The sequence below is a fragment of the Pseudochaenichthys georgianus genome, chromosome 10 (assembly GCF_902827115.2).
Source record: "Pseudochaenichthys georgianus chromosome 10, fPseGeo1.2, whole genome shotgun sequence".
Classification (NCBI taxonomy): Eukaryota; Metazoa; Chordata; class Actinopteri; order Perciformes; family Channichthyidae; genus Pseudochaenichthys; species Pseudochaenichthys georgianus.
The window spans coordinates 9,435,851-9,450,875 of record NC_047512.1 but is presented as its reverse complement, the minus strand read 5'-3'; the positions used below and the strand labels follow the sequence as shown (position 1 = coordinate 9,450,875).

At 42.5% G+C, this 15,025-nt stretch overlaps 1 protein-coding gene across 2 annotated transcripts in view; it reads right to left on the bottom strand.

The window, feature by feature from the left end:
* Nucleotides 1–1,088: 1,088 nt before the first annotated feature.
* Nucleotides 1,089–15,025, bottom strand: part of pdgfc (platelet derived growth factor c) — a 47,429-nt gene continuing 33,492 nt past the window's right edge. Inside the window, exons 3-6 of one of the 2 annotated variants that reach the window (XM_034092193.1) lie at nt 14,124–14,304; nt 3,898–4,105; nt 2,829–3,049; nt 1,089–2,225 (exon numbers count right to left, since the gene is read on the bottom strand). In XM_034092193.1, the coding sequence (XP_033948084.1) occupies nt 2,112–2,225; nt 2,829–3,049; nt 3,898–4,105; nt 14,124–14,304 (724 nt within the window). In that variant the 3' untranslated portion in view covers nt 1,089–2,111. The remainder of the gene's footprint in view (nt 2,226–2,828; nt 3,050–3,897; nt 4,106–14,123; nt 14,305–15,025) is intronic. The other variant, XM_034092194.1, reaches the window with a different exon arrangement.

The following is a 15,025-nucleotide window of genomic DNA, read 5'->3' as shown; positions in this document are numbered from 1 at the left end:
TTTGTTTTGTCTGGAAGGTGTGGGGGGACATAAGCACAATACGTGTGTGTGTGTGTGTGTGTGTGTGTGTGTGTGTGTGTGTGTGTGTGTGTGTGTGTGTGTGTGTGTGTGTGTGTGTGTGTGTGTGTGTGTGTGTGTGTGTGTGTGTGTGTGTGTGTGTGTGTGTGTGTGGTATACATTGCGAGAAAGTGAGAGGTTCCCGTAACTTAGAGTAAATTGTTTTGTTTGGAAGGTGTGGGGGGACATAAGCACAATACATATGTGTGTGTATGTGTGTGGCCTAGCATTACTATACTTGTGGGGACCTACATCTGTTTACACAGTCACGTGTGGGGACTCGCCTCTCTTATGGGGACAAATTGGAGGTCCCCATGAGGGGAATCATCCATTTTAGGGTGAAGACTTGGTTAGGGTTAGGGTTAGGGTTATGGTTAGGCATGTGTTGGTTATGGCTAAGGTTAGGATAAGTCTCCAGGAAATGCATGTAAGTCAATGTAATGTCCCCTGCAGTGATGTATACATCTAAACATCATGGGTGTTTCACTGTTGAATAAATCACAAAAAAATCAATGCAAGTGGTGATCATCAAGTGTATATGTGCAGAGGCCTAGTGTGGAGGATAACATAAGGTCTTGAGGCAATTGGATGAAAAACACAATATTTATGACCGAGTGACTTTGTCACTTTTGACCCGAAACGCAAGAGAAGGGTTACAAGAAAATCAGATAGATAATTCCAGGCATAATTCAAACACAATGAATTGAAACTAACAATGCTGTTTCTACTTAGATGAATAATGGACTGGTAATGTTGGTTCTTGTGTCACATTTCTGCAATAGTTTTCGGCTTATTTGAATGATCATCTTTGCTTCAGGTCTTCCTTATCAGCCTTTTATCCACTACTTACCTACAGTATACTAGTAGCATTATGAAAACTCCATTAAGAATTATCCAAATCTAGTTTCCTCCAGTGAAGTCCAGCATTGGTCATGTTGCGTTAGGACTACATGCAACCATTGTTTAAAAAAAAAATGATTTATATAATTTCTCTGTTTCTGTTTCACGAATCTCAAGTAATATACCCAAAATTAAAAATGGAAGAATTTATTTTTGACTTTCAATACAATGAAATACACAAACAGTTATTGCAAAGGCAGAGATAAATAACTTTGGCATATAGAAATTGAAAACCATCCATAACACAATGGCAATGTAAGATGAGTAAGAATGAAAACGGGAGGCCTATACTACTTTACAGTGACATATGTAGCAAAAAAGAAAACATTTTGGACCTACATTTCCCTTTAATTAAACAAATAAATATTGAATATGAACAATCTCAAACATAGCAAGAGTTGCCTGACGTTCCTGAAGCAAGCAGATTTGAGATACATGAGAAGGGTCGAAATGTAACGACCAGCTGATTCTACATGTGCAACTATTATTTTTCTCTTTGAGAATCTTTGGCAGAAAAGGCACGACGGTGGAAAGGAAATGTAAGTGAATTATTTACACATTAAACAGTCTGATTAGCAAGACGCTTTAGCAACACCGTGGCTGCAGATTAAATCTGTGGTGATACAAGAGGGGAGCAAAGGAAAACTGCTCATGACGAAGGACCGTTCTTCGCCTCAATGATAATAATAGAGGAGCAGAGGGAGTAAGGCAGCTGGAGCCAGCTCGCTTATAGACATAAAAAAAGTACTTGAACAAAGAAGCTCCCATTTTCCATGACACTATCAGCCCACACTAGCTGAACCTTTAAAGAGACCTCAAGAAGAGGAAAAAGCACCTCAATGTTCATATCTCTGAAAAATAAATAGTCTTCAGAGCACAAAGGTAATAGTCTAGATCTGCTCCAGTGAATTGTTGTGTCTCTAGAATGCACTCAGAGCACACTATTGGTATTCCACAGCAGTCAAATCCATTCAGCAGACTTATTAGATTCCAGTCTGTTCCGTGTTATCCAATTAGCGAAAGGACAATAGGATGAAGGGACAATCTTGTTAGCTTCCAGTGGAAGTGGATGAGATACAGAACGTTGCAACAGCTGCAGAGGTTCATTTCTAATGACCTGTGCGATTCTGGTGGCAGCTATTACACGAGTGAGGTCAGTCCCAGTCATCTTTACACTCACAGGCACACTCCTCATGGTGCTCCAGGAGGACATCAGTCATGGACTTCTGCAGGCCTTTGACTCCGCTTCGATGTTTCAACAGGAGAACCTGTCAAAGAGGAAGATGCTTTAGTAAGCGGCTGGACATCAAGCACTTGCACACAACAATAATTGTCCAAAGAGTTATGACAATGCCAGTGACATCAATTCTGAAATCCCAAACCGTACGTGATATTTCAATTTCATTCATTTAGAAGCCTGAATTATGAAACTAGAGAGGGAGATGGCACATCTAACAGCTTTAATAGAGATTAGGGAGAATGTCAAATGTTGATGAATCATTGGTGCTACAGTTGACTGCCTGAACCAGCTTGCAGGCTTCGATATATTTCATGGACTCACCACACTTCAGCATGAATGTGCTCAACACATTTAATTTTGATGAATGAATTACATTATGCTGTAAATTGTGTGCAATATTGGTTAAAGAATGAAAGTTGGAAAGGCCACACATGTTTTTTTATTATATATATAAAACCATACATAGGGTAAGCCAGCATACCCAGCCCTGTTCTTTGCTGTCCTCTTGTCATTGTATCATTTAACCTTTACAAATGTGTGCTACTGAAATGGAATTCCTTGAACAGCTGAACTTGTAAATGTCTGAAAATGTATACAAATGTCCCTCGCATTTCATAAAGTTAATATTCACCTCATGGTATTTCTTTGTGACCCTGGCAGGAACACACTGACAGTCGAAGCAGCGGTGAGAGCAGCAGGCACAGTTTCCACCACAGCGCTTCACCAGGAGGCAGCTCGGCCAGAAAATGGCATCTGTCCTCTTCAACTCCTCACGCAAGGAAACAGAGAAGTTTCGTGGGGTGCAGCTGTACAGTCGCACTTCCTCCCTCAACAGATTTAGATCAGCTCCTCCTCAAAGACACAGAAAGTACATGATCAAAATCTTTTCCCTTTGAAATAATCTTTGCAACTTTCTTAAAGGTCATCTATTATGCAAAATCCACTTGTTCATGTCTCTTCTTCATCAACATGTGTCCCCTCTGTGGAAAGAGATTCTGAAAGTTTCAGGAAAAAAGATTTGCTCACTTTTTGTCCTGATCCATTTCTATAAAAACCTGTCTGAAAATGAGCTGATCAGATTTTGGCCACTTTATGATGTCATAATGATTTGCTGGCTTGTGTAACCATTAGCCAATCAGCAACCAAGGTAACCCCCACCACCTTATCACCTGAATCTCCTCCTAGAGCAGGGGTTCCCAAACGTTGCCATGCCAAGAACCCCCATATAGCATTATCGTCGGGCGGCAGGTCGATTCTGATTGGCTTGAAAAATATATATATATATATATGAATAAGTGAAAAATATTAAAAGGTTGGCATCAAAGGACACATAGATAGATAGATATGCAGTTATTAATACAAAAAATGTAACTTAAAAAAAAAAATATCCCCTTTCCCTCAAACTTTGCGTGACCCCCCTGGTGCCTCCTGGCGGCCCCCCCGGGGGGTCGGGGCCCCCACTTTGAAAAACACTGTCCGAGAGCACAGAGAATTAGCACTTTTGAAACAGGGCTGAAACAGAGGGGATTATGGGATGCTGCAATGATCTGTTTGGTGTTTGGAGCCAAACACTTCAGAGACATGTTTTGTATTTATCCGAGACCTGTAATATATTGATGAAAAACAGCATAATAGGGGACCTTTAAATGTTTTGTCTCATGTAATGTCCATCGTGATGTATGAGTTTGAAAGTGTCCTACCTCTGGCCTTCTTATTGTGGAGGAAGGATTTCCCCAGCACATGCCACGTTGGTTTGTACAGCTCCTCCATATCCAGCTGCCATCGCTCCGGCTCCAGGAACTTCATGACCTCCTCCACGCTGTCCAGCCCTGCCACAGCCTCTGACAGCTCCTCAACCCCCTGCTGGGACGGGGGGATGACTGCGGGGACTTCGGGCTCCGATACACTCTGCAGGAAGGCAGATGAGATGGATAGAGACAGAAAAGAAAGGTCATTCATTCAGCTAATACAGTAGGCAATGTATCCTTAAAGTTACACAGGATATAATGCTTCATCAACTTTTGAGTTACTCTAAGAGAGAGACATAATGTGTGTAGGAAAGACACACACTGTAGCAAAGCCACGTTCTGCTTCAGGGTACTTACAGAGCAGACCGGTTTTTATTACATACAAAAGCTTTAACAGGAAAATTACACAGAAGAAACAACTTTGTCAGCAGTGACAAGATGTCCTTATTTTGACAATGTGAAAAACAGTTGGGATATAAAAAGAAATGCTGCAATGGTTCATTTTAGGTCGTGGTAAAAATGTGTTTCGGCTCATTAAATGCTACAGTGGTTTGGACTTGAGTTGAGTTAACAGAAACCATGACCGTCCAGGCCATCTGGGATCCAATTTAAGCTCTGTGTGTTAGACCCGCTAATGTGTGGAAGGCTTGACTAAAGATTACAGACACACTGATGTTATGGAAAGCATCCACACTTCGGCCGATGCATTGACACTTTGGCAACGGAATCAGACATTTGAGAAATATAAAACTACAACTTATTTATCGTTCAATTCTTGATGTAAACAACTGTCAACTGCCGGGAGACTGTGGGAAATATGAGTGTGTGCCTGCCTCAGTGAAAAAACATGTCGAGACAAAAAGGTCATCATGCATCTGAACTCCAACCAGGAATATATGATATCCAAAATAGTGCAATGCATTGAGAGGGAAAATGTGATTTAATGGCATACAAAATGAAGTTGTCAAATGTTATCTCAACTCTGTCATCTTCTCTGCTTACTTTGCATTACATCATTTGTCTCTTTAGCTCCCTAAGCGGCAGTATTATTTGTTTTGGAATCCCAGCCCTCCAGGCTACAGCGTGCAGTCACAGAGAGAACGAACCTAGGGTGTCGGTCTTCCCACGAAAGAAGAGACTAATCTGTTAAACCTTTCATCTGGCAATGCTGCGTTTGTCCAACGTGTCAGCTCGACGCTCGCTCTAATCTCATGTGACTGACGGGGAGAAGGCAACAATGTGACAGTTACAAAAAATAAAAGAAATGTTCAGTTGAGCTTTTGGGGCAGCAGACAAGTTAGAAAAGAAGAAATGATACCAAGAATCTGAATCTTATATAATGCTATTTCATGTCACATATTGACAGGTTATCCATCAAGTGGCTTACACTATTGCGGCTTTCACACCAGCGCTTTTCAGTTTCTAGCTCCGAGCGGGAGCTTTTCTGGTTCAGCTCCGGTTTCCCTTTTCTGCTCCCGCTCTGTTCACACCGCCCACTGGCGCCCCAGAGCTGCCCCTGCTGCGTCATGACGTCACCGTTTACATCGCTCCAACGGCAGCCATTACGGCGCTCACAACAACTGCGTCGGGTCGATGATCGTGTTGCTTTTAATCACACGAAGCCAGAATAAATTGAATAACGACTTCTCCAACCTTATACTTTTCTCCAGAGTGCCGTGGTTCATTGTTTATTAATGTGTTTCTGCAGCATTTACCGACCGCTGCAGTATTGGCTGCTCTTCCACGGGAGTTTATTCTCCCGGTAGCTCCCGGTTAGCTCACACTGCAGCGGCCGCTCTAAAGTATTCACTGTCCGACTCACACAAGCAGCTGATGCATATCCCCAGTTCCCTTAGCCTAAGTGAATGTGTGTCAGTCTGAATTGACACGGTTTTGTATCACAACGCTGTTATGAAAGTTTCTCTGGTATAAAACGGGTGATGTTAGCATAGCAACCGAAGCTAAACTGACTACTTGCATCCGATAGCTGCAATAATACAAAACAACACGTCTGCCTCTCTCCACAATGATCGATAACAGTGAACGGATGGTCAAAGTAAGGCACAAATAAACAGAATCACACGAAGCCTGGTTAGTGTTGCCTGACTTTATAAAGTGTGTTTATAGGCACACTGCTTGTAGGCAGGCATGACAGTCGACCCATGTTCAGGGAGGTGGGTTTAGTTTCCTGCACGCCTCGACGTAAGAGAGACGTAAGCGACGTCGCCTCTTAGCTCCAAAGCTCTTGCCTCTGGACCGACAATTTTTTGGAGCTGGAAGTGAAGCGGATTCCGGAGCTAAGAGCCGGCGCCGCTGCGGTGTGAACTGGAAAACCCGGCGCTTTTCAGGCTCTAGCTCCGAGCCGGAGCTGAAAAGGCGCTGGTGTGAAAGGGGCATATTTTACTCCAAAGTGTTTTTCTTTATTAACCACCAGTAGAGCCAAGTATGCCTTTTACGGCCTGCCGAGACACAATTAGCATTGTTGGGATTTTCCCATTGAATAAAAGGGGCAAGACATAACAACCAACCTTTATTGACAGCAGAGGTCCATGCAATACAGACACACTTAAGTCCTTTTGTCTTAGATTTTAAAATAAGATGCCAGTGGTTTGACATGGCTGCACCACAGGCTACAGAAATACAGCTGTGCCACATATTTGACTCACTCTAATGAGGGTTAGGGTTAGTAAATTGAATAACTTCATAACCACTGAACATATTTTGGTTTATTTGGCACCTTCTTAGGTAAACAGACCAAATGTGAAAATAAAAACTCATGGAAAACGGACTGGTCATATGTCCATCCATCCATCCATCCATCTTCTCCCGCTTATCCGTGGTCGGGTCGCGGAGGTAGCAGTTCCAGCAGAGAGCCCCAAACGTTCCTTTCCCTGGTGACATCAACCAGCTCTGACTGGGGGATCCAAGGCGCTCCCAGGCCAGCGAAGAGATATAATCCCTCCACCTGGTCCTAGGTCTACCTCTCGGTCTCTTCCCAGCTGGACGTGCCTGGAACACGCCCTAGGGAGGCGCCCAGGTGGTCATACAGTATGTAAAACCAGTAAATTAAAAAAAAGTTATTTCTCTGAGCAGAGTTTTTCCAGACAACAGAAAAAAGTTGTGATTCCTATTAGTTGAGTGTTGGCGGTGGCTTACAGCGCGGACTGGAAGCCATTAACAGCTTGTGAATGTCGATGGTGCAACACTCCCACAATTAGCGGCACAGTGAAAGCTCAGCTCCAGATAAAGAAGCCAAGCTATTCTTCAGAGACACATCAGCATGGTGTTAATAAAGATAAGAAGCAGATAATATAATAATAATAATATATTTAATTTATATAGCGCTTCTCATCTGCCAAGACAAATCTCGAAGTGCTTCACAACAAGGGATACTGATACACTTTGAGAGATTAAACAGATAATTGTAATAATAAGAAAAAAAAAAAAAAAATAGAGTACAAAAATAAAAGTCGGAGATAGCGATAAAAATGGCAGTACTCCAGGTGTACCATGCTCAAAGTTTATTGGAAGGCCTGCCGAAAGAAGAGGGTCTTAAGGCCGGTTTTGAAGACCTCGGTGGAAGGGGCAGATCTCAGCTGATCTGGGAGGGAGTTCCAGAGGCGCGGGGCGAATGAGCAGAAGGCTCGGTCTCCCATTGTTCGGAGACGTGTGCGGGGGATGTAAAGAAGAGGAGCGTGGCTGGAGCGGAGAGAGCGGGTAGATGTCTGGGTATGAATGAGGTCACAGAGGTATTTTGGGCTTTGTCCATTCAGGGCTCTGTACGTGAGGAGCAGAACCTTGAACTGGATCCTGTAGTGGACTGGGAGCCAGTGTAGTTGTGCAAGTATGGGGGTTATGTGTGCGGACCTTTTTGTACCGGTGAGAACTCTGGCTGTGCTGTTGTGGACAAGTTGCAAGCGGTTGATGGATTTGTGCATGAACCAGTTTTTTGATGTCATCAGTTGAGAGTGAGGGCTTCAGTCGGGAAATGTTTTTCAGGTGAAAGAAGGAGGTCTTGGTGATATGTTTGATGTGGGCTTGGAAAGAAAGAGTGGGGTCAAACCTTACACCGAGGTTGGTGACAACGGAGGAGAGAGGAATGAGCTGACCATCAAGGGAGGGGCTGATGTTGGCGGCCTTGGCAAGCTGGTCGGTGGTGCCTATCAGGATTGCCTCCGTCTTGCTGCTGTTGAGCTGAAGGTAGTTGGTGGTCATCCAGGAGCGGATGTCTTCCAGGCAGGTGTTTAGTGTTTGGATAGTGGTGGTATTGGGTTGTGTTTTGATGTAGACCTGAGTGTCGTCGGCATAGCAGTGGAAGTTGATGTTATGTTGTCTGATGATATGACCCAGAGGTAATAGATAGATTAAAAACAGGATCGGCCCCAGCACTTCAGAGCCGTGTCCGTCACCCTGGTGTAGGTCTAGAGGCGGTGGAGGAGGATGGTATGGTCCACTGTGTCGAAAGCCGCACTCAGGTCAAGAAGGACCAGGATGCTGGGTGACCCAGAGTCGGCTGCCATCAGTAGGTCGTTGGCTACTTTTATTAGGGCTGTTTCTGTACTGTGAGAGCTCCTGTTTAAGACATTCACAAACAAAGTACTTAAATGGACCACCAACTTGACGTGACATGTTTTACACATTAGGAATTGATGAGCACATATGGTATTGGCATAAGCTGAAAAAGTTGGTTTATACATTTAGATAGATGATTTGACACATTTAGATACATATTGAATGTATTTCAAGATGTTAGATTTTGAGTTATATGGTGACAACAATCAAAATAGCTTAAAAGCTCTAAATGTGATGCTGTTTTGCATTAATTAGGCAGTGATGACATGATGTTGAGATGACAAATGTATGTTGGAACCGGGTCCTGTTGCAGGTATTGTCTTACGGACAAGGTGTCCGACAACATGAATTATGAATCTATTAGTCTTCTTCATAACAAATGGTGCACAATAATGTAACAGTGGCCAACACTGTGTCGGCTATTGTAAGGCCTTTTGTTTCTAAGAGGTTGATGTTATGTATGTAGTGATGGTAATCCCTATCTCACATGGTAAGCAATGCCTGATTGCTGATGTTGATCAAGAACTCAATTAAAACCCTTTATTTTCTAATTCTGCATAAAAATAGCTCACATGTGTTTTTATATCTTTGCTAATATGATGCATTTAGACAATTACTTTCCTGTTAGCTGCAGTCTATGTCCAATTGTATAAATAAAGGCAGACATTATTGAATTTACATACTGCAATTTAAGCAGATACAAAGGCTGGATTTTGCGCAGGCAGCTTTTCACAAGATTACAATGTACAACCGTTTTGAAAAGAGGCAACACAGCTTCCAATAGTCCAAGGCTGAATGTTCTGTATTCCTCTTGATGACCTTGGACAGAAGGTGTGAAAGCCTTTAATGGACCTGTTATCGCTGCCAAACTCTCTGAACCCCCTGCCCCTCAAGAAATAACCTTATTTTCCAGCTCTGATTACTTCATGTTCAGCTCTCTCTGTTCTGACACAGGACAACCACACGCTCCTATTTCTGGCAACTAAAATGACAGGTTCAGCTAACTATGTTGAGATGAGACTTCTGAAATAGCATCTTGGGAGAGCTCTGGAAAACAATATATTCTCCTTCATATGAAGTTGCAAACCGCTTCCTTGCACAAGAGTAGCAACAAGGTCTGTTGTGCGTGAAGAAAGTGTTGTTTACTCTCGCTTGCACTACACTACAATTTAGGTTGGTGTAAAAACAGACCTCATAATGCCAACAGCGAGCCTCTCGCACGTCTTTGCCACATGCTTTATTTCTACTGTCCTTTTTACCTCAATTCAGGTCGGAGTCTGTACAACTCACTTCCATTCAAACAAACAAAGCTGGTGGAGCGATCTCCATGCGTAGGGAGCAGCGGGACTTCATTCTGAATTGGGACCACACAGAGACAATGATGTATGTTTTGTTTGCTCCTTCAAACCAGCACTCAACACCCCTCGTGCTCAATTCAACAGACTCCTTCTCTTCTTCTATGTTTTAACAACCTCTTTGCCTCGCTCTTTTATGCTTCTCTCAAAATCTCTTCCTGTGAATTACAGACCGGGTCTTATTTCCCCCCCCCCCCTCCATGGAAGTGGTGGGGAGGAATTATTGCTTGTTTAAATATAAACTAAAGTGCCGGCCCCTGCGTGGCACGGGGTTCCAGTAGCTGCCGGTCGACCACAGAGGAAACAGAGTGCTGCTGTTGTTATAGCGTGCTGCTTCTCTGTCAGAGGGAAGTTCAAAGGGAAGGCAGGCTGAACGTGCAGAGGCCAAAGCTTCCTCCCCCCCCTCATAGTTTCTGCACCTCGGATTAGAAAGACAAACCCGGTCTCTTATTCCAGTAGAACTTTCTTTCTATAGCAGTAATGAAATGTGACTTTCAAAATCCAAAACATCCATTGCCGTGTGGGATGTATCATTTTGTATTTTCACATGGTAGGGCTGGGTATCAATGCGTTTATTGGGACCTACCTATTATGTGTTGAGTTTGTGGAAAACTAATACAGCTGGATTATTTTATTCAGCCCGAATCTTTAGTGACTTTCTTGTGTACTGTTTGTGGAGTCCTTTACTTCAAACTAGTTCAAATGTCTGACATGTATACCTGCAAACTATTGTCAAGCACCCATACGTTACTCAATGTTCAAGTTCAAGATTCAAGGTTTTTATTGGTCATAGCTACAGTGTAGTAATGACGATGAACATCTTAGGTCACAAGCTACACAATGTTGTTTTTGATTGAATTATATATTGCCTATCTTTGGCTAATATACTTTATTTCTCTATGGAATCATTCTATCATTATTCTTGGAAGAGAGTCGTCAGGGGTTCTTCCTAATTGTTATGTCAAACATGTTTTAGGGGGATTGTCCTTACCTTAATTGATGAGCAGGGGCGGACTGGGACTAAAAATCAGCACGGGACTCTCGACCGGCCCACTTCGGTACCGCCGGCTGTGCTAGTGACTTATCCGACCGGCCCAATTAAGTACCGCTAGTTTATCCCGCTAGTGAATTGTCGACGGGGGTGGGGGGGCTGATAGTGACCTATCCGACAGGCCCACATCGTCCGAACGGCCCACTTCAGTACCGGCCCATCGGGATTCGTTCCGAACGTCCCGATGGCCAGTCCGCCACTGTTGATGAGGCTGTTGTATGAGTTATAAAGCCCTTTAATTTGTGCCTTGACATTTCGGAATAGTATTTACTTGATTAACTTCAGGGTGCCAACACTATGGTAATGTAGTGCACTATGATTGAGACATTTCAAACAAAGCAAAACATAATAATTAAGGGGGGAAATGTGTATTAAAAAGACAATGCTGAGGAATGTTCCGGCTCAAGACTATGGAGCAGACTGCTGCTTAAATAAAAAGAAAACCAATGAATTGTTCTTTAAATAACACTTTACTCCACTTCAGGGAATTTGAAATCGAACAACTCCTTGTTATAGTGACTTATTGGATTAATCATTCTCCATTAGATAAAGCAAAGCCTTGCTCATGTATCTTACATCACAGTCTACTGAGCCTGTTGGGGGAAAACATACGGTACAATTCCATGCAATTCAATCATAACATGAAGAATATCCTCAGATGAATAGAAGAATAAGTAACAGCTTTGATACCCAGCATGACACTCAGCATGGTAGTTGTTTTGTGTTTTAAGGGTGAAGAAAGCATGCAACAACAATGTGTATAAAGGATGAGAGAACTAAAAAGCTTTTGAAGCATAAAACAAAGTTACAGACAGAATACAAAGTGCCATCAGTGACCTCAGTTGCCTATTTGTGCTTGTCAGATTTCACAGTGCTGCAGGCCATTAGGGATTAATGAGGAGGAGAGATGTTTACTTAAAGCAAGTGAACAGAACTAAGACATGACAGGTTAAAACACGGCAGTCGTCTCTTCAGTTTATCTCGAGGCTTTTGTCTGTGAAAGCATCAGGGATTGTGTCTGTGTGTGTGGTCTGAAGAGCAGGACAGAAACAGCTTGACAGGGAAAAAGAATGTGGAATAGGGAGAGGCTGGATCGAGACAAAGAAGGCAAGAAATACACAGACGAAGAAGTCTTTCGGAACATTTTCTCATGCATTTTTCACAGTCGTTATGCAAGCCTTTGTTGGAGGCACAACTGATCTGTCTCACTGATTAAAATACAAAGGAAGGAACCGAATAACTTTCTTTCTGATAAGGTAATCTTGACCTCCTTACGCAAATAGTCGGTGTGTTTTGTAATCCAGCCTTGTATGTGCTGTAGCTGTATGCAGAAATATGCGCGGGGACATCTTGTATGCAGCTTAAAATGGCATAAAGTATGTATGGGATTGATGCAACTGTACTAGAACAAAAACTGAATAAAAGAGAACATTAAAGGTAGGCTGAAAAGTGAAACATGATTTATTTTGAGTCTGATTATCAGGCTAATGTCGAACTGAGGTCAAGTACGAGGGAAGGAACTAAAGGAAGATGCTAATAAGACCATCTTCCTTTAGTGCCAGTCACATTGTGTTCTCTTGTAGGCTACCATAGCTGCACTTGTGACTTGAGCTTCCCACTGGTCTTTGCCAACGCTTTTGATACACTGGAAAGTTTCAGCTTGTGCCAAACATTTAAAGGGGGGTATGGAAACAAAGATTCACAAGGGATGGAACTAGCATTTATAATCTACAGTATGTTTCAGGAGACAAGAGAAATAGCAGGACAGAGCAGAAAGAGGAACAGGTTGTTTTGTGACTAAAATATATATTTAAGTGCTACACAAAGAGTCAAATAACATGGGTATCTTTGTGAAGTAGGGTACTGTTCAAATGCATGAAAGGGGATATTACTTCTGAGTTCTCAGTACTGTATGTGATGATAAAACATGGGGAGAGTGAGACGGACGGACAGCGGCTTGCCAATTTCCGACAAAGAAAGCACTTCTATCTCTTAATTCCTACTTTCATTTCAGAGGATTGAATGAATCCCCCTGAGGGTCAGAGGACCTCTTTGTCAGGGACACTGACACACACACCGTCTGTCAGACTGAATCTAAAAGGCACATAGCAGGTTGTCAGGGTATGTGGTGATATATAGAGCAGTAATATACAGTATATAAGGTAATTTAACACCTTATATAAAAGGCTGACCCCAGAAAATGAGAAAATTACAGAGGTGTCGAGACCATTTGAACCTTAAAGATTGTTTTTCACTGTGTTCTGTGTGACGTTGTGGGACTATACCAGGGTCCACTATACACAATCTGAATCCTTAAAGGACTCAGACATGATATTAGTGTCTTACTGTAACTGTGCATTTGCAGAGATTGTGGACATTTTCTTTCATCTGCGTTTAAAGGGACCCTATTATGCTAATTTTAAGGTTTGATATTTTGTGTAAAATGGTGCAGGTGCCAGATGGTCTGAAGTGCTCAAACATAATGTATCCTTCAACAATGCTTTAAAGCTGTTGTAGACATAAGCAAAAATGGATGATTGAATGTTAAGTCACCAAGTTATGTCACAACAAGCTAATCATTTTTAATTGTGCTTGCATGGAGGAGCCTTGCTTACTGGCATGGGAACTCCCTGAAGTTGGCAAAGAAGCAGCGAAGCGCTCAACATCTTAAAGGTCCCCTATTATACTGTTTATCATCAATATATTACAGGTCTCAGATATATACAAATATGTTTGGCTCCAAACACCAAACAGATCATTGCAGCATTACCCATAATCCCCTCTGTTTCAGCCCTGTTTCCAAAGTACTGATTCTCTGTCTGTGACTTTAGATGAAAATAAGGAGCCCCTCCTCTGAGAGAGATTTGGTTAAAAAGAACACCATGGTGCTCTAGGAGGAGATCCAGGTGATAAGGTGGGGAGGGGGCTTACCTTGGTTGGTGATTGGCTAATGGTTACACAAGCCAAAAAAAATCGTTATGACATCATAAAGTGGTCAAAATCTGATCAGCTCATTTTCAGACAGGTTTTTATAGAAATGGATCGGGACAATAAGTGAGTGGATCTTTCTTCCTGAAACTTTCAGCATCTCTTTCCACAGAGGAGACACATGTTGATGTAGAAGAGACATGAAAAAGGGGATTTTGCATAATAGGTGACCTTTAAAATATAAATTCTTAAACTCCAGACACTGTACGTACCACAGGCAGAGGGGAGTAGCGGATGGAGAATCCCGGCTCAGAGGGGAAGTACTCATCAGACATGAAGCGGATCCTGATCTGACTGCCTTTGGAAGTGAGACTAGCTGGAGCCGACTGTGACCCACACCAGCGACCCAGGATGCTCTTCTCGGTCAGGTCCTCTAACTCCACAAAGTCGTACCTGGTGAAGTGAGACACACAAGGTGCAGAAACTGATTAGTTGAGTCTCACCAGACCCTGTTTCAACCTGATATAGACAAGCATCATTTGTGGTCTGATCACATGAGGATTGCTCTAACTACGTCTGTGCACAACTGGCATAAGAATGTGTGGCAACATCTCACTTATATATGCTGGAAATGATGAAGAAAAATACTAATTGCTTAAGATGTTTGACATTAAATTAAATATCTATGTGGGCCAGGGTTAGCCAATTGCTTTAACTGGCATCTTAGCAAAGTGCTCAGAGTTAATGTAAGGTCCTTCTGGTTAGCAGTGGTGCATTGTGTAAACTGTGTTTCAGCATGTTGCCATCATGTTGTTTTCATCAGCCCTGCCTTACCCCTCTGAAGGTGAAATTGTTAATATCAGTAAAGCTGCCCAGGGAAATAAAGTTTAACCTCATTAAAGAGAAGAAATAAAACAAGTTACAATTACAAGTTGCTAGAGAGTTGTTTCTTATTTACTACCTAAATTACATGAATATAAATGAGCTGGATATTGCCGGGTGTAGTGAGGACAAATCTCAGGTTGGTTGATAGTGCAGAATAAGCAGCTGCTCTACTGTTGAACTGTTGGTGCTGATGCAGCCTTTTGACAGGCCTATTACACTGATGCTACATGCTGTCATTGAAATCTCGTTTTTAATTAAACATTGAGCTCGTTTATGTTGACGGTGTTGA